At 38.3% G+C, this 27,509-nt stretch overlaps 1 protein-coding gene across 1 annotated transcript in view; it reads left to right on the top strand.

Moving 5' to 3' along the window:
* The window catches only part of LOC126336939 (rootletin), a 409,210-nt gene that overhangs the window by 159,880 nt on the left and 221,821 nt on the right, over positions 1–27,509 (top strand). Inside the window, exons 3-4 of the mRNA XM_050001116.1 lie at positions 21,967–22,134; positions 26,866–27,053. Coding sequence (XP_049857073.1) covers positions 21,967–22,134; positions 26,866–27,053 — 356 coding nt within the window. The remainder of the gene's footprint in view (positions 1–21,966; positions 22,135–26,865; positions 27,054–27,509) is intronic.

Below are 27,509 nucleotides of genomic sequence, written 5' to 3' on the forward strand. Positions count from 1 at the left end.
TGGAGGACAGTGGGAGTGGTAAGGTGGCTAGTGGTTTTGCAGATGTAGACTCTTACCCAAATGCAAATCAATTAAACAACTAGCCCTTTCCCCATGGCTTTGAACACGTATATGTTCAGCACATTTATCTCACACATCTCTTCATCCTCACTCTCTGTGTCCACCCCTTTCTCTCCCTGTCCAGTGTATATGGAAGGGGCTGAGAAAGCATTGTGTGTCTCTAGCATATAGGCTGCACAGCAAAGCAGAGCAGTAAGATGGGTTGATACTATTCACACACAATCTTGCTGTCATGCAGGACGACCTATATGCCAGAGGCTGGAATAAACTTGTTTTTGTCCATATCTCTGCACCTCTTGGAACTAGGAGATCATAAACCCCACAGTGCTCATACTCATAATGCCTGCTGTTTCTGTGCTAGATTTAATTGACTTCGATCCATGGGTTTTGGAGGATATACAGGACACACACACTTATACTTTGCTTAATATGTAGATAAGAGATGTCAACAACATACTAAATCATTGTGCATTCATGAGAAATAACAAACCATGAACTAGTGCTCAGTTTATGAAATGACCTTGGCACATGATACAATAAATTAATACATTATAAAACCTGCCTCATGGCAATGACCGTTATAACAAAACAGATACTAAGAAACATAGAAAACCAGAGTGCATTAATCTCACGAACAACATCAAATATCAATATTTCACTCCTCAAAAATCAAAACTTTACAGGAAAGTGGGCACACAGATGTATGAATAGAAGAACTCAAGGACACCCAACCAACGATCTTATTCCAGAACCTAATCATAAGATGCACTCAACTAAGTCTGACGCCTTAAGCAAATACGAGGTAAATGACTCAGACAGACAGATGCAATCTACACTAACACATTAACCAAATTTCTGTTCTTTAGCAAGGACACAAAGAATTGCAAAAACCTATAACAGGCAAACCTATCCATAAAATACAATTCAATGAGAAAAGGTACTGCTCTACAAATTCCAGACCTAACAGTGACCTTACCATGATTCACCTATTTAAACCTTCAGTTATTTAAGTACCCCAGCACAGGCTCAGCAGTTTGCACTAAAAGATAGCACAAGTGACTATTACACATCTGGTCCCTGCCTCGAAGCAGGAGTCTTGCTCCAGTGGCCCACGGCGACTCGACGCTGGCTTCAAAAAGATGCAGCCGATTCCTTTCCAGTCGCCAGGCTGTACTTTCCTCTGACAGCACGTCGCTGCTCACTTCGCCATGGCGCTGTGTTCAGCAGTTAGCAGAAAGAAGGCCCCTCTGGCGTGTCAGGGAAGCATGAGCAGCGCTAACTGCTAGGAAGGATGGGAATTCAAATGTGCCTTAAAGTGCTAATTCATGACATACCAAGTGACCTCGCAAAGTCTATAGTAGCGCAGCAACTGTCAGTCTGTGGAAGAATCCAGAGTCGATATCTAGTACAGAGCAGCCATGTACCTGAAGCATATCACAAAGAGGATTTAAGCAGTTTTCATTCAGCGAATATTCTGCTCATGATAGTACCGTCTGTGGCGGATCCATCCTCGATTTCTGGTCGAGACACAAGAACAAAAACATAACCGCTCATAAAAAAGTTTTGCACCACAGTCGTGACTTGCATAGCTTGTGGTATATTTCATGTCAGAAACCGTCTCTCTCAGTACCTTTTTTACTATAGAAAGTCACTATATACAGACTGCTGCTTAATGGAGCTAGAAACAAGCCTGTATCCTCAGTTCGTTCCATTAGAGTGCACTGTGCCCCAGTCATGAATGGGACCATGCAGATTGTGTGTGCCTCAAAGTATAACTCAAAGCTTAGAGGGTGTGTTCGTTTGGCACTTTCTGGTAAGAAGGGGTTCCAGCACAGGAAGTTGCCTCCAGAATTGGCTTACACCACTACGACTTTATTCGAACATTTGACTACTATCATAAGACACAAATATTAAAGATCTGTCTTATAGCTGTCACTCGCAGTCAACAACACCTGTTGATGACCTCCGCCTACAAGTTATGACTCGTGGATATTCTGAGGATAATGCTACAGAAATACATGCTGCCATGGTGGTGACAGCAGCCACCTCCTTAGCCCAACAGTCAGCGTATGTGGCTGCTATGCAGAGGACACAGATTCGATTGATAGTTCTGGCAGAAATTTTTCCTTGGTGCGAGAACTGCACTGGGATGCAGTTAAACTCTTTAATGCCGCCTTAGGAGCTACATGAGTGAGAGATAGTGGCTCTAAGGTCCAGAAAGCCTTGCGGTGTGCTAACCCGATGCTCCTCCATACCACTTCCATATGGTGCCATTGGCAGAGGATGACATGGCAGACGGTCAGTCCCGATTGGCTCAATATGGCCAGAACGCTGAGTTATGTTTTACTTAGCTTTTTCGGTGGTGACTGGGAGGGCTGTGTCGACCCAGGCCATGCGAAACAATCGATTTGGCCTGTAGGAGTGTTATGAACAAAAGCACAAACCTGCAGCGGTATGGCGTGAGCAGAAGGTGAGAAAGGTAACGTATGTGATGCAACCTAAATCAGTGGCAGCGGGTTATCTCGACCAAAGACTGCGTGATTTGTCTAATGCCTGGTGATCCGCCGTAGAACAGTGCGGAGGCAGCCACCTACAAACATATATGTCAGAAATGTGGTCCCACAATTTCAACAGGAAGACGAATCGGTCATATTTTGTGCCAGTACCATCTACATATATCGGTGATAACTTGAGGGCTGTGCAAGGGACAGGATCCTCCAGTCTATTGTCCAACCGTATAGTCAACATGGTGGCCATTGATTCGTCTTATATCACATCGTGCCCACTGAGTGAACATAACCAAACGGAATGTCTTACTGCATCTGCTGGTATGAATGCGATTGAGCACGCTTGGGACAAGTTATAAATTGCAGTGCACCATAAAGTGCAACCTTCCACGCTGCATCACCTCAGAAGGGCCACCAACAAAGATATAGAAAAGCCTGAGCAGCAGTGTCTCGACTATTCTGTGGACAGATAGCGTATGAAATAGAATTCAAGTATGCTACAAAATACAAGATGCAGAAGCATGATATTCACTGCTACCCAGCAGCAGATTTTGGTTTGACTCTTGTGCAAAGACGTCCTCTTTCGAACAGACTGCCTGTATTTCAGTTTTTGTTACACTGTTTCAATTATTGTTACAGTACAGTAATGGTTTCAGTTTCAAAAGGCTAATTCTTTTTGTCACTGCTTCCACTGGGTTTACCCATCCACATGGTAGTATATGTGAAGGTGGCGGAAAGCCTTATTTGAATACATTATTACTCATGCATTCACACATCACTGATGAAACAGCAATTGATGTTAAAAATTCTTGCCTATTTTGAGCAACAGTGGAAATAAATACATAACATTAGACAGCGAGTGTGAACAAACGAGAACCTTTGCTGCCCAAAGGGAGAGGAGCGGAGTGGAGGAATAAGCCCCGCCTCTCTACCGCAGGACTGCCAGTCCACGTCCGTGTTCCGCGCTGCTGCAAAACAGAACTGAGATAATGGTCATAGCGATCGCCGATCTCTTGCAGTGTTGTGAACGTCATATTCAAACACTGTCATGTACCAAGATAACTTTCTTTATTCATTTCAAAATGAGAAAAGAAAACAACGAGCAATGCACAACGCAAATCAAGGTGGACTACAGAGAATACTGTACGCAGGACATAGAAGTAGGCATCCCTGGCTTAGAGAAGCAACTGGAAGAGTTGAAAACAAGTAAGTTGTCAGTTCAGGATTGAACTCCATTCCGGTTTTACAGGGAGTATTCTTCGACTTTGGCGTCCTACGTAACTTGCATTTATCACGAATCTCTCGCCGAGCGCAAAATTCCAAGGGTCTGAAAAAGCCCAGGTGACTCCTGCAGATAATTGTAAAAGAACGGATTCGCAAAATTACAGAAAAAGGGCAAGTGACTCGCGTACATAAAAATTGTAAAAGAATGGCCCAATAAATTACAAACAATGTTGGTTTGCTGCAGAGAATATTCTAAGCTCGAATATAATAAATTTCATTGAGACAGAACTGTTTCTGTCCACAGATCATCACGAATTTAAAAAGCAATGTTTGTGCAAAACTCGGCTTATCTTTTTCTCGCACGGAACTGTGTGAAGCGCAGATGAAGGGCAACAGGCAGATTTCACATTCCTAGATTTCCAGAAAGTGTTTGACACAGTGCCCCACTGCAGTCAACGAAGGTCCGGACATTTGCAACTGGTTCTAAGATATGTGAGTGGTTCAAAGACATCTTAAGTAATAAAATCCAGAACATTTTCCTGGAGGTAAGTGTTCATCAGAGACGAGCATATCATCCATCAGTAGTGCCCTAAGGAAATTTGATAGGACTGCTCTTGTTTTCTACAGACTGGGTGGTTATAATTAAAGTGCTGTTACTCACAGATGTCCAGTATGGGCTGTAATTAACGTAGGCCAGCGAAACGTGTTAGGTATGCTAATGTGTTACTGCAGAATTGATTTACAATGGAAAAAAATTGGTTCCAGTTTCAGCTGCCAGGTGCTAATCTGGCATTGTACAGTGTCTCGTCATCGTTTCCAGCGTTCATGTTGAACAACTTCTGCAAGCAGTGGTTGCTAATAAAATGAACATTATGCCATTCTCACTTGTTTGACCTTTTCTTCTCATGTCCCATTCCTAATCCATTACATATGGAAAATTTCTATACGTCTAGCTTGGATTCACAGCACCAGGTTATACCACCTAGTGGTCAAAATTGGAGCTAATTTTTTTGAACGTACATTGGCTCTGCATTAACACATTAAAATAGCTACCAAGTTTCGCTGCCAATTATTAATTACAGCCCTCACTGGACCTCTGTTTTAATTATAACAACTCAATACATTTGGTGAGCAGCAGTCAGCAACTGTTTGGTTATGACTCTGCAGTGTATGGAAAAGAGTTGTCATTCAGTGAGTGTAAAAGAATACTGGAAGACAGTAATTCTATTTTGTGTGATGAATGGAAGCTTGCTCTAAGTGTGGAAAAATGCAAGCTAACACAGATGAGTAGGAAAAACAGTCCTGTTGCTTCTAAATACAGTTAGTGGTGTGATGCTTAACACTGTCACATTAGCATAACACCTAGTCATTACATTGCAAAGTGATATGTAATGGAACAAGCATGCAAGTTGTGTAGTATGGAGGCCAATGGTCAACTTAGATTTGTTGACAGAATTGTAGGAAAGTGTAGGTCATCTATAAAAGAGAATGCATATAGAACAGTAGTATCGCCCATTATTGAATGTTGTTCGATTGTTTGGAGTCCCTGACAGATCGGATTAAAGGAAGGCATCGAAGCTATTTAAGAGCATGAGTAGGTTGGTGGACATATGAGGTAAGAATTGTAGTGATAAGGAGAACCATGTTACGCCTGAGGTAATTGCATGAGGTCCATCCAACATCACAACCTCCCCATGGGGACCCCCAGCCCGCCCACACGTCTGAGACAGTTGTATGAGGTACTTTCAAGTTCACATCCTTCCCTCCTCCCTTTCTCTCTGGACCAATAGAAATGAAGTTCCTCTGCACCCTTTTCCTCCTTTTATTGCTAGAGGTATTGCTTAGGCCTCATCATTCTGTGCACTGTAGTGGAAGTATCATCATGAAGTGCTAACAGATGTCAACCACTGTCCCCCAAGAAGAACAAAAAGAATAAGAAGATCTGTAAAGACAATTAACCCCATCACCTCATAATTAATGATCATAACTAAATACTAGTTACAATTTTAGGCAATTTGTTGCAATTTCACGGATTTTACAAATATCCACATCTGCATCCTAAGATACAAGCAAATAAAATATCATCCAGTTACTGCAGTAAATTATTTAACAAATTATGCTAATATCCTGAATTAAGTAATTTCTGCAGTACATTATTTAACAATGAATATACTCTTTCTGATACTTCAAATGTTGATACTGTTGTGTTGGCTACAGTGGTAATCAGCACTGACACAAACAAGGACAGAGAGAAGTTGTGATGGTCAGCAGCAGGAATCCGAAATGATCTGTTCAGAACAGTTGCAGATCAATTGAACACTTTTTTTCTACAAAGATGAAAACCGTTACATTGTATGTACTTCTGTGCTTCCTACATGCATTTACTTATACAGACTACATGTGGATTGCAGGCTAAGCATTGTCTTCCTATTACTTAGTACTGATGCTGTCTAAGACTGTGATCGAACTGGGGCGATCAGTGATGGGCAGCTGGTTAAATCAGCATTGACGAGGGGCGCTGAACTCTGTCTTCCTGGAAGTGTGGCGCTGCCTGCTCTTTTCATTAGAGTGCAGATCAACGCCTTCTCGACGCTGTTTCGCAGCACAGCGCTGGTCGGTGTTCAGTCAATGCTTTAGGACTGCACAAATATCACAACATGATATTTACACAAATAAACTCTTGCTACATACCAAGCCTACATCGCCCCTACATTACCAGTGTCTTATATCATTCTGCATATCTTAAAATGGGCATGTATTTCTACTAGCAGAAATATTATAATGTAATAACGTCTTAGCATTTTCTGAAAGCACTACATAACCTGCTTAAACCAGTGTATGTGGTGTCAAAAGCAGCCAGTGGATGCAGCATGCAGACAGCCTTAAAAACGACCTATTTTTTTAAAAAAATGAACATCTCTCTAGACACCGAAAATATTTCCAGTAATTAATTGTTACTGAAAACATTACATCACAAGTGAGCAATCATCCATTATATCTAATACTTACGTTCTTTACTCATGTCCACATTATTTCCACATCTACAATAGGTATTCATCCCTCTTTGAATATGGATATACAAATCATGTAAATGTTCTCATCACACAGGCTGGAAACACATTGACATCCATCCATGTTACTTCCAGGTTCTTAAACTATTTCCATCTCCACAGAGATAAACTTGTGGTAACTTACTTTTTGGTATATGGGGATGTGAGCTCTTGTGCATTGCTGGCAGTAGGGATGACTCGTCAGGTTTTATTTTGTGGTGACATGATGCTACCAGGAATTAATCATTTATGCCATTGAATGTGACTGTGAGCTTCTGGGTTTGCCCATACTGCCTTCCAGCGCTAGTCTTTCTGTTTAATGTGCCATGGAGTTGTCTTCTGAATATTTCTGTTTATTTTTTTGTCATCTTTCATTAGGAATCTTCTCTAATACATATGTTGCTGACATCTGTCTGTTACCCATTTTATTTTACCGCAATACCCCATGCATGCATGGTCCATTGTGAAACCGTTTTCTTTCAGATAATTGTCAGTGATTATGGAGGTTGTAACACCCAATCCTCCCCTTTTACTATTAAACATCCAGAAGTGACTCAGTTTACTTTGGAAGCCTGTAGAAGATGGCATAGGAGATGTACAATATGACTGGCCTTCCTTTTCCATATGGACTTACAGAGATCAAGGCAACCGATTTGTGGATTACCTTAGTGAGTTGTCGAGGTGGATTTCTTCCTGCCTGTTTTGTAGCAAAGCTCTTGTGCTTAATGTTCCTTGCAGTATCAGTATTAGTGCCATCAACTTCTCTGGAAACTGCAATTCTATATCCTATTTATTTGTAAGTATTGAAAGCGGCAAGCTGTAATAGAAACAATGTTCTTGGATTCCCTATGACATGTTTATTTACGAAAACACCTTTATGTGACAATAATGAAACAATCCATCAATTTAACTCAAAATTAGCTATTTCCTGGTGTTAAGACAGAATTAGTTTGAAAGGCCTCCTTTAGGCGACTCACAACTAAGGTGTGCAGCCTACATCTTGTACTTACAATTGTGAAACATTGCACCTGTTCATACAATTTATCTCAAACGTTATTCATCTGTTTATTAAAGTGACTGCTTTCTTTGGTTGCAATAATGTTCTAAGAAAGTGTTTATGACCATTAGGCTTCTCTTTACACCTGTAGTGAAAAAAGTGTCTTTTGTAAGTAAATATTCCTTAAACAAAATAACTTGCTTCACACCAGAAGGCTGTCGTTTCTCTATATGTTGTGCGCTGGTGTAACGTCTTTCTCACAGCTAGCGTATGTGCTTCACCCCACTGTGCCAGAGTGTCCATCAGCTACTTCAGCCAGTGTCGTAATATTGGTCCCTGTTATACATTCTAAAGTGCTGCCTGAGTTTATTGAATTCTACTGATATTTGCAGTCGCAGTATAAAATATAAACCCATAAAAAAGGAAATAAAATGCGATCTGAAAATAATGGGTAACTTATACATCTCCTCAATAATTTCTTTTCAAAATTGTGATTTCTGTAAACAAAATTGCAATTTTGGAAACAACATTATCGTGGTCTTACATTACTTAGAAGCAGTCTGTTCAATTTAGGCCATTTAATATATCTTTTAAATACAAAACCTGATTGCTCAAGAGATATCATTAAATTTGTAGCAAGTACACATATTTCCTTAAATTTTCCAATAATTGTATTAACAGAATCTTTGAATTTTTATTTACAATACCTTCTCATAACATTAAAGACCATTACTTTTTCAAGTTGAGAACTACTAGACACAAATACCATAAGTAACACAACACTTCAAATACTATACCTAAGCCAGCAAATACCAGATACTTATTAGGCATACAAATGTGTTAATATCATCAGAAAAATATTATTTGATTTTACAAACCTTTATAGAAAACAATAGAATATTTCGTTAATATTTTTCAGCGACAAATAAATCCATTGGAGCATTTTCCACAATTTACACTATACAGACAGGAAAGAGATGCAATGCACAAACACATTACTCAAGACACATGGGAAACTTATTTCTCTTTGCTCTAAAATGGTGCATTGCCTTCCACCATATCAGTTTTGGACCACTTATGACTCAAGGCTGTCCTATGAGAACTTATGACATTGACAAATTATCTTTACTTGAAATGTTACTCACCATATCGAGTTGTTGGCCCTATACAATGTGTTCCCTCTGTGTTTCCCTGATGACAACCATCATGATTGTATATGTCAGTTACAGCTATTATTGTTGACTGTTCTTCTCATTTGGCTCTTAGGGCACACCATCTGGTTACATGCTCTCTGAAATTTCCACTGTTTCGATCCACCATTAAATTTAGTAAGTACATATGCAACAAAAGGACATATGTTAGATATTTGGCAATGACAGTTCTTTACATTTCCCACATGATGAATATTTTGATAATTATTTTCCTATTGTGCCCAAGTGGCAAATTGAAAGATACTTCAAGTGATAATTTCTTAACTAGCGAATATTTGTTTTTAACTGCATTTCTTTAATTAACAAGTTCTTAATAAACAAGTAATTCATTATATATTACACCAAAACCTTCACTAGTTCATTCAAATTTTCTTCAAAGTCTGAGTTCATTAACTAACAAGTCTATCACATAACATTCTTTTTTAATGAGCACTTAATCATAAATAATAATCCCCTGCATGAAAACAATTATATGTATGAAGTTCGTTTATCGATATTCCTTGAGGGCAATCCCTTTCAGTTAATATGTCTACTAACAAACACATTGAGATGTGTACTTGGTTACATGACATCTGCATTCATTCATTCTCGTACTATGGCCACATCAGTTGCAATCCACAACACTCAGAGACTTTTAGTACCTCTCCGGCCGTCCTGGCCCCTTAAATGCCTTGAAGGTGCCACAACACCCCTGACTCTTGGTTCTCATAGAGCTTATTTAGGTCCTGCCATTTACTGAATCAGAAATGGAACTAAACACACTGTATCTCAAAATTGTTAAAATTATTGTTTCTCTTAATAATCTTACACCTTTACTGGGGTAGTTTGCACAGTGAATTATATGTTATATCTGGATCTCTTAAGTACATTGTGTATGTTTGTTAACTAAAGAGTTGTTCTCGTCAGTAGCTCATACTCAAACTTGTCAGATCTGGCAGGTTTCCCCGTAAGTACCATGCTATCTCTTAACGTCAACACCATTGTATATACCTTTCACTGCTTTGGACTCAGGATGCGCTACTTCAACTGGATTTTGTCTGTGCACCCTACTCATAAAACACTGCTCTCCAAAATACTCTAACATGTCTTTACTTTGTCCTTAATATTGAGTGATTTCCCACCAGTTTCCCTGAATGTATTCTGTTTCCTTCAAAACAAATTCTGCAAACCTTCTTTTTCACCTTTGTATATCACTTTTATTCTGTCAATGACATTACATGTTGTACCATCATTCTTCATCACATCCATACTAATTGAAAGTACACTCAGATGCTTCAAAATCAAATTCTTTATTGTTCCTTTTACCGACCTCTTAATCATACTAATTTCCCTTACTTTAACACTGATTTCACAGTTTACTAATTTTGCATCACTAAAGTTCTGACTATTATCTCCTTTTCTGCTTTAACTTCACCCTCACTGGATTTGTATTGAAAACATTCAATTTTCATCAACACATAGCATCACTTATGACTTCTCTGTAAGAAACCATCAATATTTTCAGATTTCATTGTATTTTCCTTACCTCTTACCTTAACAGTCATTCTGCCCTTCTCAAAACCCACAGTGTCGGTATGGTGTACCAACAGATTCTTTCCGATAATGAAAGTGATACCTCGATCCGCTGCCACAATGTCAATAATTCTGACTACTTTTTCTCTATACCTCATTTTCATTAGCATTCGTTTCCTTATTTCAGTAGCACCTATGACTTCATATCATTGTACTGCTAACACTGGTACATTCTCTCTACGCATTACTTGGTTATATGATCCTCCTTTTACAATGACATATAACTTTCTAGTCACAGTAATCGCTATGCTTTTAATACTACCAGCTTCAAACCCCACAATAATTTGATAATCCTCTTTGTTCTTATTCTGTGACTCCTTCTAATTTTTTGACATTATTATTACATCATCTGTTATTATGAAATGTTGAAATCCCACCAAGATTCTCTCTGTTGAAAACTTTATTTTGTCCACGATCATGAAAATGTTAATTCTCATCAGTGTTACCTTTCTCACAATCGTTATTTTGTTTACTGCCACAAAAATGTGATCCTCTTCGTTTTCTGCCTTTCCTTTTTTACCATATCTTTCATTTTCCTTTGTGGAAACATTGCTGACTTTATTACTATTTTCATTCCTATCATTCTTAGCTTTCTAATTTATGCCCTTCCAACCATGGTCTTTCATTGCTCTTTCTGGCAAAGCAACCACTTGCCCTAAAGTTTTCAAAATATCCCCAGGTTTGTTTATATGGCTCCCAATGTGGCGTCCTTCTCACTTAGTTATAACTTTGTGTAAGCTACCTACTTTCAAACGGAGCCCACATTAACATCATTTCCATTTCTCTTCCTATGGTTACTTGTGTTATGTGATTAGCTCTTAGTACAAAATTGACCAAAAGTAATAATTATACATCATTGTTAGCATTTCCAATATTCCTATTTACTGCAATAAGCTTTTTAAGATTTTGAATCTAACTTTTCTTCTACTCTTTCAGCAAAGATATCATTAGCAATGGCAGTAAAATTACTGACGTCTTATGAGCTACACTGTCAAATATCTCCTTAACATTAGCCTTTACAAAATTCTGTGCTGACTCTATTCTCTTAGACAGTTCTGACCCAGATTCCATTGATTTTTCTGTCTATCTTGACACATTCCATTTTTCAGTCTCATTTTTGACATTTTCATCAAAAGTTTTAACATTCTGTTTGAGTTCCTTGATACGTTTATCATGATTTTCTGCCTTGGTTTCTCCATAAATTATTTCGACTAGCATACCCTTTTGCCACTGCCCAAGGTGCCTGTTGACATCCCCTATTCTTCCATCCCCTTCTTCAAATCTTTTGTCAGTCTTCGTGAAATATTCCTCTAATTTATCAGTGTTTTTTTAAGTTTCCTGACTGACTTTGTTTACCTCTTGGTTAGTGTGCCTAGTAGTTTCTTCTATCTTTGCATTTAGTCATTGGTTAGCATTCTCAACAATGTCTTCCATTTTCCTTATTAGAGCTGTAAAAATTTACTGCTTATTAAATTCTGTGTCCTTTTTCTTAGCAGCTTCATCTGATGTGGTCATATAATCAATAACAACTGCCTCAGTGTTATCTCAGCCTTGATTCTTGTTGATTCTTATGTTCACGAAGGCTTTTCCTGCTCCTTTTTTCCAACTATATCATTCATTAGAATTGCTGATCCTTCCTTGCACTTTGCAAGTGGAAACGTATCACTATCTTCTAATAAATCTACGTTTCCTGGAGCCAGATTTCACTCTCTGCTTCACTCCACTGATTCTAAGCAGCATTACATTTCCACTAATACAATTTTCTAATATACTTTAAATAAATTTTAACCTGCTGTAGGCAGGTGTCAGTACTCTATGGTCAAAGTAACATACCATTTCCTCACTAACTGTCTCAATCTGTACCTCTGTGTGTGTGCCCAGTTCAATGCACTCCTCCTCTGCTGCGCTGAGATGTGCTGCTTCCCACGTGATCCTGGTGTGCTACAATGTTTCCTCTATCATTACCAAGCTTGATGCAGTTGTCTTCTTTCTTCTCCATCACAATGTTTTCTTGATGATCGTTCATTAAGTTTTACTCCTGAAATGTTTGTACTCCTTGAACATGATTTGTGTTTTTTACTATGCAGACTTATTACAGTTCACAATATAACTTTTGCACTCCATGATGGTACCCCAAATCACAAATGTCAGCCACATTTTATATTTATTATTCACTTCCTGGTTGCTTTCCCATTGCATGTGCTGTTGAAACTACGCTTCCTATTCTTAACATAAATTTGCAATAAGTAGTTCCTTCCACCATAAGTTACCCAAAAGCAGCTGGATTTCTTCCCAGTCAAAGAATGTCACATGCATCTGCCATAAATTATCCAAATTCTATCATGTTTTACCCCCACAAGATATCCCGAGTGTAAGGTCCTCTCCTTTTTCTACTAAACCTCCAGAAGTGCCACAGTTTAGTTAGATAGTCTGTAGAGAGATGTAAGAGATGTACAGTATGACTGACTGTGCTTTTTCATCTGGGACTTAGAGATTAAGACAACCCATCATTGGATTATCTTAGTGACTTTCTTGTATGTCTTTTTATGTCATTCCATAATGTAGCAGAATTAAGGCTGATTCACAGCCAATGTCAATAAAACAGAACATCACAGCATGTCACCAACAAACGGTGGGGTGTTCACATTACATAAAAAGTCAACTTGATGTCAGCTTATGTAGCCTGGTACTGAAGAGTAAAAGTAGGGTTATGGGATACCATCCATGATATGTTGTTGTTGTGGTCTTCAGTCCTGAGACTAGTTTGATGCAGCTCTCCATGCTACCCTATCCTCTGCAAGCTTCTTAATCTCCCAGTACCTACTGCAACCTACATTCTTCTGAATCTACTTAGTGTATTCATCTCTTGGTCTCCCTCTACGATTTTTACCCTCCACGCTGCCTTCCAATACTAAATTGGTGATCCCTTGATGCCTCAGAACATGTCCTACTAACCGGTCCCTTCTTTTTGTCAACTTGTGCCACAAACTCCTCTTCTCCCCAAGTCTATTCAATAATTTATCATTAGTTATGTGATCTACCAATCTAATCTTCAGCATTCTTCTGTAGCACCACATTTCGAAAGCTTCTATTCTCTTCTTGTCCAAACTATTTATCGTCCATGTTTCACTTCCATACATGGCTACACTCCATACGAATACCTTCAGAAGCGACTTCCTGACACTTAAATCTATACTCGATGTTAACAAATTTCTCTTCTTCAGAAACGCTTTCCTTGCCATTGCCAGTGTACATTTCATATCTTCTCTACTTCGACCATCATCAGTTACTTTGATCCCCAAATAGCAAAACTACTTTACTACTTTCAGTGTCTCATTTCCTAATCTAATTCTCTCAGCATCATACGACTTCATTCGACTACATTCCATTATCCTCGTTTTGCTTTTGTTGATGATCATCTTATATCCTCCTTTCAAGACACTGTCCATTCCGTTCAACTGCTCTTCCAAGTTCTTTGCTGTCTCTGATAGAATTACAATGTCATCGGCAAACTCAAAGTTTTTATTTCTTCTCCATGGATTTTAATACCTACTCCGAAATTTTCTATTGTTTTCTTTATTGCTTGCTCAATATACAGATTGAATAACATTGGGTAGAGGCTACAACCCTGTCTCACTCCCTTCCCAACCACTGCTTCCCTTTCATGCCCCTCGACTCTTATAACTGCCATCTGGTTTCTGTACAAATTGTAAATAGCCTTTCACTCCCTGTATTTTACCCCTGCCACTTTCAGAATTTGAAGGAGAGTATTCCAGTCATCATTATCAAAAGCTTTCTCTAAATCTACAAACGCTAGAAACGTAGGTTTGCCTTTCCTTAATCTTTCTGCTAAGATAAGTCGTAAGGTCAGTATTGCCTCACATGTTCCAATATTTCTACGGAATCCAAACTGATCTTCCCGGAGCTCGGCTTCCAGCAGTTTTTCCATCCATGTGTAAAGAATTCGTGTTAGTATTTTGCAGCTGTGACTTATTAAACTGATAGTTCGGTAATTTTCACATCTGTCAACACCTTCTTTCTTTGGGATTGGAATTATTACATTCTTCTTGAAATCTGAGGGTATTTCGCCTGTCTCATAAATCTTGCTTACCAGATGGTAGAGTTTTGTCAGGACTGGCTCTCCCAAGGCCGTCAGAAGTGCTAATGGAATGTTGTCTACTCCCGGGGCCTTGTTTCGACTCAGGTCTTTCAGTGCTCTGTCAAACTCTTCACGCAGTATCATATCTCTCATTTCATCTTCATCTACATCATCTTCCATTTTCATAATATTGTCCTCCAGTACATCGCCCTTGTATAGACCCTCTATATACACCTTCCACCTTTCTGCTTTCCCTTCTTTGCTTAGAACTGGGTTTCTATCTGAGTTCTTGATATTCATACAAGTGGGTCTCTTTTCTCCAAAGGTCTCTCTAATTTTCCTGTAGGCAGTATCTATCTTACCCCTAGTGAGATAAGCCTCTACATCCTTACATTTGTGCTCTAGCCATCCCTGCTTAGCCATTTTGCACTTCCTGTCGATCTCACTTTTGAGACGTTTGTATTCCATTTTGCCTGCTTCATTTACTGCATTTTTAAATTTTCTCCTTTCATCAATTAAATTCCATATTTCTTCTGTTACCCAAGCATTTCTACTAGCCCTCGTCTATTTACCTACTTGATCCTCTGGTGCCTTCACTACTACATCCCTCAGAGCTACCCATACTTCTTCTATTGTACTTCTTTCCCCCATTCCTGTCAATTGTTCCCTTATGCTCTGTAAAACCTCTGGTTTAGTCAGTTTATCCAGGTCACATCTCTTTAAATTCCCACCTTAATACAGGTTCTTCAGTTTTAATCAGCAGCTCATAACTAATAGATTGTGGTCAGAATCCACATCTGCCCCTGGAAATGTCTTACAGTTTAAAACCTGGTTCCTAAATCTCTGTATTACCATTATATAATCTATCTGATACCTTCCAGTATCTCGAGGCTTCTTCCATGTATCCAACCTTCTTTCATGATTCTTAAACCAAGTGTTAGAGATGATTAAGTTGTGCTCTGTGCAAAATTCTACCAGGCGGCTTCCTCTTTCATTTATTAGCCCCAATCCGTATTCACCTACCTTCTCTCCCTTTTCCTACTCTCAAATTCCAGTCATCTGCAGAGCTAGTCAGCATATAAACTTGTACTACTGTCGTAGGCGTGGGCTTCGTGTCTATCATGGCCATAATAACGCGTTCACTATGCTGTTTGTAGTAGCTTACCTGCACTCCTATTTTTTATTCATTATTAAACATACTCCTGCATTACCCCTATTTGATTTTGTATTTATAACCCTGTAGTCACCTGACCAAAAGTCTTGTTCCTCCTGCCACCGAACTTCACTAATTCCCACTATATTTAACTTTAACCTATCCATTTCCCTTTTTAAATTTTCTAACCTACCTACCCGATTAAGGGATCTAACATTCCAAGCTCCGATCCATAGAACACCAGTTCTCTTTTTCGTGATAATGACTTCCTCTTGAGTGGTCCCCACCTGGAGATATGTATGGGGAACTATTTTACCTTCAGAATATTTTACCCAAGAGGCTGCCATCATCGTTTAACCATACAGTTAAGCTGCATGCCCTCAGGAAAAATTACAGCTGTAGTTTCCCCTTGCTTTCAGCCATTTGCAGTACCAGCACAGCAAGGCTGTTTTGGTTAGTGTTACAAGGTCAGATCAGTCAATCATCCAGACTGTTGCCCCTGCAACTACTGAAAAGGCTGCTGCCCCTATTCAGGAAAAACACGTTTGTCTGGCCTCTCAACAGATACCCTCCATTGCGGTTGCACCTACGGTACTGCTATCTGTATTGCTGAGGCACGCAAGCCTCCCCACGAACAACAAGGTCCATGGTTCCCGGGGGGGGGGGGGGGGGGGATATAAAAACCCAGAATTTAGCACAGTATCAGAATGAAGGAACTAGCCATGATAAAGTTTATTAATGGTCAAAGCAAACTTCATAATGGATGTTTTTGACCAATTTTGGATAATAAAGTGCTGAGGAGCGCAACAACATTTGAAAAAATTATTTTCTAATATATACTGTACAAACAAAAATACTAAATAATAGTTATAAAGGAATATGTGGAGTCTGTTTACTTTATCCACTTTGTTTCTTTCCTACACAGCAAATAACTTAAGAAACAACAGGCTATCAGAATGAAATTTTCACTCTGCAGCAGAGTGTGCACTGTTATGAAACTTCCTGGAATATTAAAACTGTGATCCAGGCCGAGACTCGAAATCGGAACCTTCGCCTTCTCTTGTTTTAACAGCAGGCTACTTTTTTCTCTTCAATAGAGCTGACTTCTTGACTTAAAAAAGATAGCTAACGAAAATTGTTTTGTCAATTCATATTTTTATTTATATGCAGTGTGTACATCAGCTCTGTTCAGTTGATATTGACCCCTAAAGCCTAAATCATCTTACACTTTCAAATATCTCGCCTGTCTTGAAGAAGGACAATCAGTGTAGAAAAATCCATGAAAAGAAAGCGGTATACTAAAATGAAGACTAAGAAGACATGAAAGTTTAAACGCACTAGAGTTACATGAGTGAGCACTGTGAAAACAGGTAAACTTGCGATGTTAGCAGAAGATAACATCGTGCCCTCATCAATATCAACGTCAAAACACTCTCCCCAAGAAACTTTGGCTTTGAAGTACCATTCCAATCTGGTGACAGCCAGTGTGAGTGTCGTCATTTGAAAATCATTGTGGAATATTTTGATGTCCCATTCTGTCAGATGTGAATCAACCTTTAATAAGTGGCCATGATATAGTTGATTAATCATCCGAATAAACCTTTTAACTGATGTCCTTTATAAAGTCTGCATTGTAAACTAATGAGAAGTTGAGCAGCAGGAAGCGTGATGTCCAGACATTTCAAAATATCGACATTAATTTACTCTCGAAAATAATGGGTATCCCATACAGAACGCAATTTTTAAGTTGACGGAATCGTTCGGTTTGCGAAGTTGCGGTATCTGAAATCTAAACTATTCTCATCTGTTGATACTGCGATTATCGATGGACGTTGTCAATTGGGATTTCTGTGTATTGTTGTCAGCTAAAATGTACTACATTTACATGTGACACATGTTCCGGAAGACGAAAACTGGATATCGAAAACCATTTTTCGCTGTTGTGTTTACATATTAAGGTCTAAAGCGGAGACTCGTGGAGTGGCAGCGCGATTTGAGGTGCTATGTCACGGACTGCGCGGGCCCTCCCAACAGTGGTTCGAGTCCTCTCCTGCACATGGATGTGTATGTTGCTCTTAGTATAAGTTACTTTAAGTAGTGTGTAAGTCTAGGAACCAATAACCTCAGCGGTTTGGTCCCTTAGGAATTCACACGCAAGCCGGCCGCCGTGACCGAGCTGTTCTAGGCGCTTCAGTCTGACCGCGTGACCGCTATGGGCGCAGGTTCGACTCCTGCCTCAGGCATGGATGTTTGTGATGTCCTTAAGTTAGTTAGGTTTAAGTAGTTCTAGGGGCCTGATGACCTCAGATGTTAAATCCCATAGTGCTCAGAACCATTTTTGAATTCACACACATCGTCTAAAACGAATTTGCTAGCCCAGTTAAATGTGGCGCCTGGAAAACAGCCGTTACAGCTTCTGATTTAGTCAGCAAAATCACTATTTCTCTTCAATTAGACGAGATGTAAACAGCTTTAGTTTAATATTTCTGTTTATCCTTGACTGTAGAAAAAGCCATTCCGTCCATAATAGGCGAAATTTTTTAAAAACGAGGCGAAATCTGACAGCCCAAGTACGTTTCAATACCGGTTGCGTTTACATGGGAGCGAAAATCGATTGCGGAATTCGAAATCCGCCAACTAGATGCGGATTTCCAAAATCGACTTTGAATTGTTTACATGACCACGCACAAGCGGAATTGGGAAATCGGTTTATGACTCCGGTTTTGGGAGCCCCATGTAAATGGGGCGATGGAGTGTTACATGATTGATCAACGCATCTAGATTTTGAAAGGGCATTTCACGTACAGTGAATGCTTTGTAGAGACCTTCGAGGACTTCCTTTAATTTTTGGTAGGCGACATGCTCCTAATGTACCAACAGTGCAGAGACTGGTGAGGAAATTTGAAGATACAGTATCGACAGTGAACATTAAATCACCTGGACATCATCACTCTCGTCCATCGCTAGATAACAGAGCTCTCTTCAGTGAGAGCGTCGTTACGATTCCAGTGAAGTCGATTCGCCACCGTTCTCAACAGTTAGCAATTTTGAGAAGCAGATTTCATCGAAATATAACAAAAGATTTGCCTTTGCATCCTTTTCTTATCCAACTAACACAAGAGCTGAAGCCAATGGACCATCTGAAGCGTCGAACATCTGCCGATTTTGTATTCACAAAATAAGAATTGGATAGTGATTTTTCTAAGAAAATAATCTTCAGTGACGAGACACACTTCCAGCTTAATGGGTGTGTGAATAAACAAAACTGCTGGATTTAGAACACAGAGAACCCTCGCATGGTCTGCGTGGAGTGTCTTTATCCACAAACAGTCACTGTTTAGTGCGGGTTATGGGCTGGCGGATTAATTGGACCATAGTTTTTTGACGACGAAACTAGAAAAGCAGTAACATTGACTGTGATCGTTATCACTACATGATAACATAGTTTTTATGGCTGCAACTGCAAGAACTGAATTGTAACACATGTGGTTGCAACAGGATGGGGCATCCTGCCCACACTGCCATCGAAACAAATGGCTATTGAGAGAAAGATTCCGTGCTTGTCTCATCTCTCGCAATGACGATCAAAACTGGTCACCGAGATCGTGTGGTTTGACACTGTGTGACTTTTTTGTGATGGTATGTCATATCTTGTGATTATGTGAACAATCCACGAACCATCTATCAACTCAATTCAGAAATTAAACGCCCCAAGGGTCAAATTCAAGCAGAACTTTTCTGGAGAGTCTTCGAAAATTTTATCCACAGAATGGATGTGTGCAGACAAAGCTGTGGAGGACATTTGCATAGTATTTTGTTTTATGGTTAATTACAGTCACAATAAGACTAGCAATTTTCAAATAAATTATGTGTTTCATTATTAAATTATTTATTGTGTCCTTCATCGGACACACTATGTATACATGCAAACACAGCAAGGAATATAAAGCAAAACACAGAACACGTTTACCTTAATCACTGAATTTTTCCCTTTCCAAGTTAATACCAACAAAACAATAGCGTTCTTCTCCTTCAACAGAAGTGACATTTGCACCATCAACAAAAAGTGCTTGATTAGTTAATTTTTTGTTTTTATACAATTTAGGCATTTTCTCTATCTGGATATTGTAAAACCTGAATCATTTTCCGCTTTCAGATATTTGGCCTATCTTTTAGAACACCTCCCAGAGGAAAAAATATCCATGTCGTCATGAAACATTTGGAGTGTGCCAGGAAAATCAGACAGTAAAAAATAATTACTAAGAAGATCCCACAACTATAACACGATTGAACAAGGTGAAAATAGGTTACTTCAGGAGCTATCAGGCGAGAACATGGTCCCCTAACCTCTACCAACCCCTCTCAATAAATGTCAACATCAACACTTTCCCCTCTAAACTTTGACTTTGATGACTCGTTCCACCCCATTTACGACCTACGTAAATGCTGCCTAGAGTTGTGCTCTACTAAAACTATGATTCGGTAGTTTTGGCATGATACATAAATGATTTAGGAGTACCATTAGTATTGGTAGCATTGGTAGGGAAAGAACCATAAATGAATGTGAGAGAGAGAAACTGGGAGCTGACGGCTACCCTATGTTTTTTTGCTTGTTTATTTGTATTGCACAAAATCAGAATTGCATGATGTTCAGTGTTAGTCCAGTGAGTATTTTATATCCTCACAAAGTATCGGTTGCAATATTTAAGTCATAAAAATTAGTTGATTGTGTGACATCTGTGCTTTCATGTAACCAGAGCGGTTACTTTTAATGCAAGAGCTATTTACATCCGCAGACGTAAAAGAATCTGTATAAATATTGCTGTTATTTTGTATTCAGTACAATGTTTTTCATTAAAATCAAAGACAAGAGCTTCCTGTTATCATAGATTAGTGCACAAGTTGTTCATGAATAACAGGAACATGTCTTGTATAAGCTCGACGAAGTATTGAAGCGAGGTTTGATATGTTTTATTTTACTTTGCATTTCTTTCGAGCAAATACCGCCAAATGATAAATCTGCATTTTTTTCATTTTTACGTTACAGATCAAAATTTTTTCGAATGAAATGTTGACAATTTCAATTTTGCTATAAATGCTGTTTACTTTTGAATAACAGATAGGAGGATAACTATGTGGAACAAAAATGTCTCTTAAGTTGTGCAGCGGTTTATACATCCTAACTCAGTTTCTAAACGGTTCACGGTTGCCGATTTCTACGGGAGCCTAATAAGAGGCTAATCACATATCCAAACAAAAAGATCTAAATGAAGTAACGAGCGATAGGTATGCAACACATCTAACACACGGGTAACGCGGTTACGTTCTTAACTGACCTAAGCTATTAGGAAAACAAATGTAGTATACAACGACTTATTATAATCTACTGTAGCCTAAGGTAGTTTCACGATTCTGCTGCTGCCATTTGCAGTGCACTGTTGAATGTTTCATTTTTCAGTTCTGTCTCTTTCCGTTCCGTCAAGTGTATGTCGATCTTAAATATTGTTCCTCGATCAATTTTTTTGAAGCTGTTGGCCCTACTGTTCTCCGATATTACATCTTTGCATTCAATCAATACCCACGTCTTTCAAATTTGTAAACATAAACAACTGTAATAAATTTATGAATAAGTGGTTGTAGTTGTTTCTCTGCGAAGTCAACATACGCAGATAACAATTAATAACAACTCATTATACAGCGGTAAGTAAAAGATGTCTCCACAACATAAGGTATAGGAATGTGAAATGTAGTATGTACGCGATATCAGTTTTAAAGTAAACTGTTGTTCATGCAGTTATTTCACAATTGCTCAAGATATACAATGCAATATTTATCCACCAGTAATGAGTCGTATGTTACCAGAAGAATTTGGAGATCTGCAGTGCGAAATCACCTCCGATGTCAAGGCTGTCAAATTTGCACTGAGTACCATAGTTCCCTTAATGATTTGTTGCCCAGTAGAGAACTTGTTGTGTAGCACCTGTAACATTGTGACATAAAGATAATTGGTTCACATCTCACCACCTACGTATTATGACACAATGTACAATTACTCCAGAAAATACTTGCGTTAATCTGTGTTATCTTTAACAGGCGAGTTTGGTGACTGCAGGGAGAATGGAGCCAGAGGCACTCTTGCGTCAAAATGAGGATCTGCGGAGGAGGCTGGAAGAAGAATCGGCAAGCTACAAAAGACGCCTTGAGACATACAGGCAAGCACAGCAGCACCAGGCAGCACTTGTCAGCCGCCTTCAGGCAAAGGTGATAGAAATATGTTAATGTGAAAGAAAGCTGTAATGTTTGTGTTTTGACAAACACTGGTGTTACCCTTGTGGCTGTAGTACAGATCGAAATTGTAACTTGTTGCTTCCTTTGTAGAATAAGATATTTTTGATCCAACAAGACATTTTGCATATACTTCTACATTCTGTTGGTTATGCTACATTACCAATATAGATAATATTGTTGAATATGTCTTACATACATATCTCTGAGTTTTTTTGTGTGTTCATCTCGCGGATTCCCCTGTAGGTAGAAGTCAGTTAAGACAGAGTTGACAGTGTTTTGTGTTCAGCATCTGCCAACAGGAGAAGAAAAGACTGTAGCAACAAGTCTAATGCAGTCTTTTTTTATTGCTGTGTTGGGCTGCTGTTCTAGAATGAGTGTCAAAGCATTTCCTGGTTCACAGTGTGTTAAATACAAAACCTCTTTGGAAAAGAAAGCCCACAATCCACAATGGAAGTAGAAGTTCACTTGCTCACTATGAAACTGAATAGAAATAGGGTGGGGCTTGGCTGTACACTGTTTTTTCAAAAATCGAAGAAAAAACAATGTAACATACACAAAGCTCGATAAACATGCCAAATATAAAACATGAAAGTTCTGCTCAAAAAAATTATTATCAAAAATAGAAAATGCATCAGTTTTGGGTAGTGAAAATAGTGTTAGTTCAGGATTCTTGTATCATGTTCAACAGTGAATTATATATAATTTAAATTTATCCATGTTGTAAGGAATTTGTTGAGGTTACAAAATTCCTGAAACAATTTTTCTGTTTGTCATTTGAGGTATGAGTGGCGGCAACAGAGACAATAACAAACGTAATTGTTGGGTTCAAATTCATGATGTAAATAAAATAGAAAGAAACTTCCGCATGGGAAAAATATATTAAAAACAAAATGTTTAAATGTTTACAATTACTGAGTCATTTATTAAAATCACCTCATTGATGCCTTTATTTGGATTTTTTTCTGAACAAGAATGATATGAGTGATATTGAAGTTCTATGGGAAGTGAACACAAGTTTTCCTGCTCATCTTCTCATTGTTTAATGTATGATACATGTAAAATGTAAATTAGCTGGGGTTTCCCGTAGAGTGGGTTCAGTCACCTTTTGGAACGATTGTTCTTTCTCTGCACGAACTGGTCCTTTTCGTTGCAAATATGTGAGAACCGTATAGTGTGTGTATCTGTATAGTGTAGGTGAGTCTAATGTATGCATGTTAGTGCAGTGTTATATTTTTGTTGTATGATGTTGATGAGAGAAGGGAGATGTTAGCAGCAGTTGCTGGCATATAGCATATCCCTCTTCAATAGCACCCATGGGGCCACCATGCTTAACATCTTAATCCAATGGACATATCACCTTTTATAGTGTCACATGCTGTCTCTTTATGAGATAATGCAGAGATGTTTGCAGTATTATCCAGGAAATTGGTGCAAAGACCGGTGACCAGGAAGTTTAAGCTATCACCTGTCATCTCCCTGCTGGTCAAACACTGGCAGCAAAAATTTCATCCACCCTCAAGAATTTAAGTCAAGTGCCACACACAGGTGTGTGTTAGGGACCACAGCTGCAGAATCAGTTATGCACACATGTCACAGTTCTTACTTAACTTACATCAACATTTGAGTGTCTGTGGTAAGGGTTGTAAGGATAATATATAATTTGGAATGTTTTGCTGTCCATTTCCTTAAAAGGAATGAAGGAAGAATGTGTTTGAGTGCCACAGTGGATTTGTTAGAAATGGTTTGCAAGCTTAGCATGGACATGGTGGACAGCTTTTTGAAAGATCCCTTCTCCATGATGTAAGGACACCACAACGAATATTAATGCAGAATTATTTCTAAGTCAAACTTGTGGATAATTTCCTCATAGATGTTCCAGAAGATTCTCCTTCTTAATGGAATCTACAAAACACAATGAATGAATAAAAATATAGCTTACAAATAGGAAAAATTTCTTTAAAATTGTGAAATTCAAATGTATTCATGTAACAAATTACTGTTGACAAGAACTAACCAGTGAGTATTTTGATAATTAAAAAAAAAAAAAAAAAAAAAAAAAAAAACAGCTCTTGCTCATGCAGAGTAACTTGGCACTTCTTTCATGGGAAGTTGGAAATGGAAAAATCGGCACAATCCTTTAAATGTCCTGCCACAGCCCCAACGTTAAGGGGCAAGTTGTGTTGTACATGTAGTAATAATGGACCATTTGAGGACACAGTTTTGGAGTATAAATAGAGAATAAGCCAGCAAGGATGACAAATTTGTATGCAAGTTAGCAGAGCTTGTGTTGGATTTTGTAGTACAGTTAAAATTAGTTTTTTTCCCAGTGTCTGTAAATATTTGATATTATAATATGTAGATGTTTGTTTATTTTTGGTACTGTGCAGTGCATAAATCTTAAAAAAGGGACAGAACTCCAGAAATTATATTCTTTGTTGGATTTCCAATGCCAAACCTATATCCTTAGTTGGATTTCCATAGCCAGAAATGTACCTTGATAGTACCTTCTTTTATGAAATTCATTATGGTACCAATTACTGAATGATGATTTCTCAGAAAGTTCTGATAAAGATGAATTGCTAACGCCTTGCTCTGAAGTGCGAGGTGCATAACTGTACAGACTCAGTGACTGTAAAGGATGGGGAGATTAATGTTGCAGTTTTAGGTTTGGGGGGTGGGGGTGGGGGGGGGGGGGGAGCTATTGTGAGCCATGCCTGTGTAAGCTACCTCCTTTAAACACAGCTATCCTCAGAAAGCAATTGTGTGGTAGCAATTACCAAATTGTCTGTGCATTCCAATTTGCTTTCTGTTGCTTCTTGTTTTGAAATTAGTGTAGAGTTTAAACCTGGTCCATGTGTGTGTTTTCATATGACTCTCACAACACAAAAAAGGCTTAGTGATCGCTATCATGATGTGTCAGTTCTGATTTTGCATAAGTACAACTCCTGGATGTTGCTACCAACCCTCATTTGTTTATGTGTGTTTAGTTGCCACCGTAAAGTGTCTGCACTATAATAAGTGCTTGATGTATAATGTTGTGCTTGCATTGTGCACTGTTGTCAAAAAAATGGGGGGGGGGGGGGGTGATGCACAACTAGTTATTCTTGTAAAGCACTGGTTTGTTCAAATAAAAGCAAGGGTATGGTGAGTTCCACACAGAGAATATCGCACACCATTGACATTTTGCAATTTGTTTCTCTTACTGCTTTGCTCACAAACTGTATATTTCAGCTGCTCTCTTCTGGCAGCTGGCAGTGCAAAGGCAAACTTATTGTGGGAGTTCATTATCTGCTGTTAGCTGTCTTTCTGAAGAGTTGATGTTTACGCAACAGTCACATTCATTCATTCGTTTGTCTATTATTTATTTATTTATTAAGGATACACACAATATGTGCTTCAGTAGTAAACATACTACACAAAATATGCACTAACATGAAAATCATTACTAAGTCAGAAGTCCTCAATCTAAAATACATGCAACAGACAGAAGCAGCATAATGGTATTAGCTGTCATTTAATGTGTTATGCTTCCTATTGCAACTATGCCAGTATACTTGCCTTAGTATATACCCATTACTGTATCCCGTAGAACCAGTTTCATGTTGAAAGACAGAAAAAGGTGATGCAGTAGTTAAGACACTGGAGAACTTGGGAGAAATGCAGTTCTAACCCCCTTCCAACTATTTAGAGTTAGGTTTTCCATTGTTTACCTATACTGCTTCAGGCGAATGCTAAAGCTTATGTGAATGCACCTTACTATTTACAAGAAGAGAGGAAAAAAGTACTGTTGAGACACCTGTTGTATACATAAACACAGTATTGAAGCTCAAAAAGAAAGAGAGGGGGTTGAACACATCCAAATATGATAATCAGTGCCTGATATTAGTACTAAATCTACCGTTTTTATATTTACCTCAGTGATTGGTGGCAGTATCAACTATGTTCAAGTTCATGTCTGGTTAAATGGAAACCCATAGAAATTTTTAAAAAGGAAAAAATTCTGTAGAATTTTTTGGAACTACGTGTGATAGAAACTATTTTCACAGTTCTTTCTGTTTTCTGAAATTGGAATAAAAATAAAACAACCAGTCATTGCCTTGTAATTTGTTAAATGTTATCTTCATGAAATGAAATTTGTATGATATATTTTCTCAACTTTATTATTTCTTTAACCAAACTGTGGAAAGGAAGCAGAAATTATATATGATTATAAACTGTATTTGCTTTGAAGTTAGTTGGTTGTTTCAGCTATTGAAATATCATCTTTATTTCAATGGAGTGATGGAATGTTCTGAATAGGTTGGGTTTATTTATAATTTTGATTATAACTTTTTATCACATTAGTTTTGATTTAGTTGTAGGAATAGCACCCACTTAATGAAACATCATTCAGGGTGGTTTCAGTGTCAGACTTCTTCTAGTGATTTCTTCCTTTTTCTTATATGCAGTTTGAAATCAACACTAATATAAACTCTGTTGAATCTTGCAATAATTTCTATATTTCAGTTTCAAAATATGTTCTAAAAAGCAATGCATATTCCCCATTAATTTGCAAATAAAAAGACAATCTTTAAATCAATGAGAAGTACATTCATAATGTTAATCCAGAGAAAAAAAAATTGGTGTATTCCATCATTCATCAACAGTCTTGTATCCATAGATATATTTTAATACTTTTTAAGTTTTGGTGTCGTCTCCCATTAGGTTCTTCAGTACAAACAACGGTGCTCTGAACTGGAAAACCAAATGGTGGAGGTAGCACCTGCATCACCAGCCCGTGAAATTCCTTCCATGACGGCTGCTGTTGGAACAATGGGATTACGTGAGCGTGATTCTGAACGCGTATCTGACCTTGACACTGCCCTAAGGAAACTGGATGAAGAGCGCCGCAAGTGAGACGGCCGGCAACCTGCATGCATGCCCCTCATCGGGCATTACTTTGTGAGAGCACTGAAAATAAAATGTAACAAGCACCTCTTAGCTATAGGTCATTTCTAGCAGCTCAGTAATTACTGATGCAGAACCACTTAATTTAAAATATACTGACTGAAAATTTCTTTAATTATAGTATGGACTAACAGGCCCAAAGTAAATGTAAAAACAAAACTTCATCTTTACAGTTAATGATTGAAACTGTGTAGAAATGCATTGTTGGTATAGAGAAACACACAGCGCTCAACTGTTTGGTTAAGTTTTTAGTAAATAATGTTTGATATATTTGAATAATGTGAAACTTAATTTGTTTTATTTTTTATTTGAAGTAAGTGGAGTAGCTTCCTTTCTGCCTCTGTCTGGAATTAACTTCACTTTAGGTATTGCATAGATCAGTAAAAATTGGTGCTTTTCAC

The sequence above is a fragment of the Schistocerca gregaria genome, chromosome 2, assembly GCF_023897955.1.
Source record: "Schistocerca gregaria isolate iqSchGreg1 chromosome 2, iqSchGreg1.2, whole genome shotgun sequence".
Classification (NCBI taxonomy): Eukaryota; Metazoa; Arthropoda; class Insecta; order Orthoptera; family Acrididae; genus Schistocerca; species Schistocerca gregaria.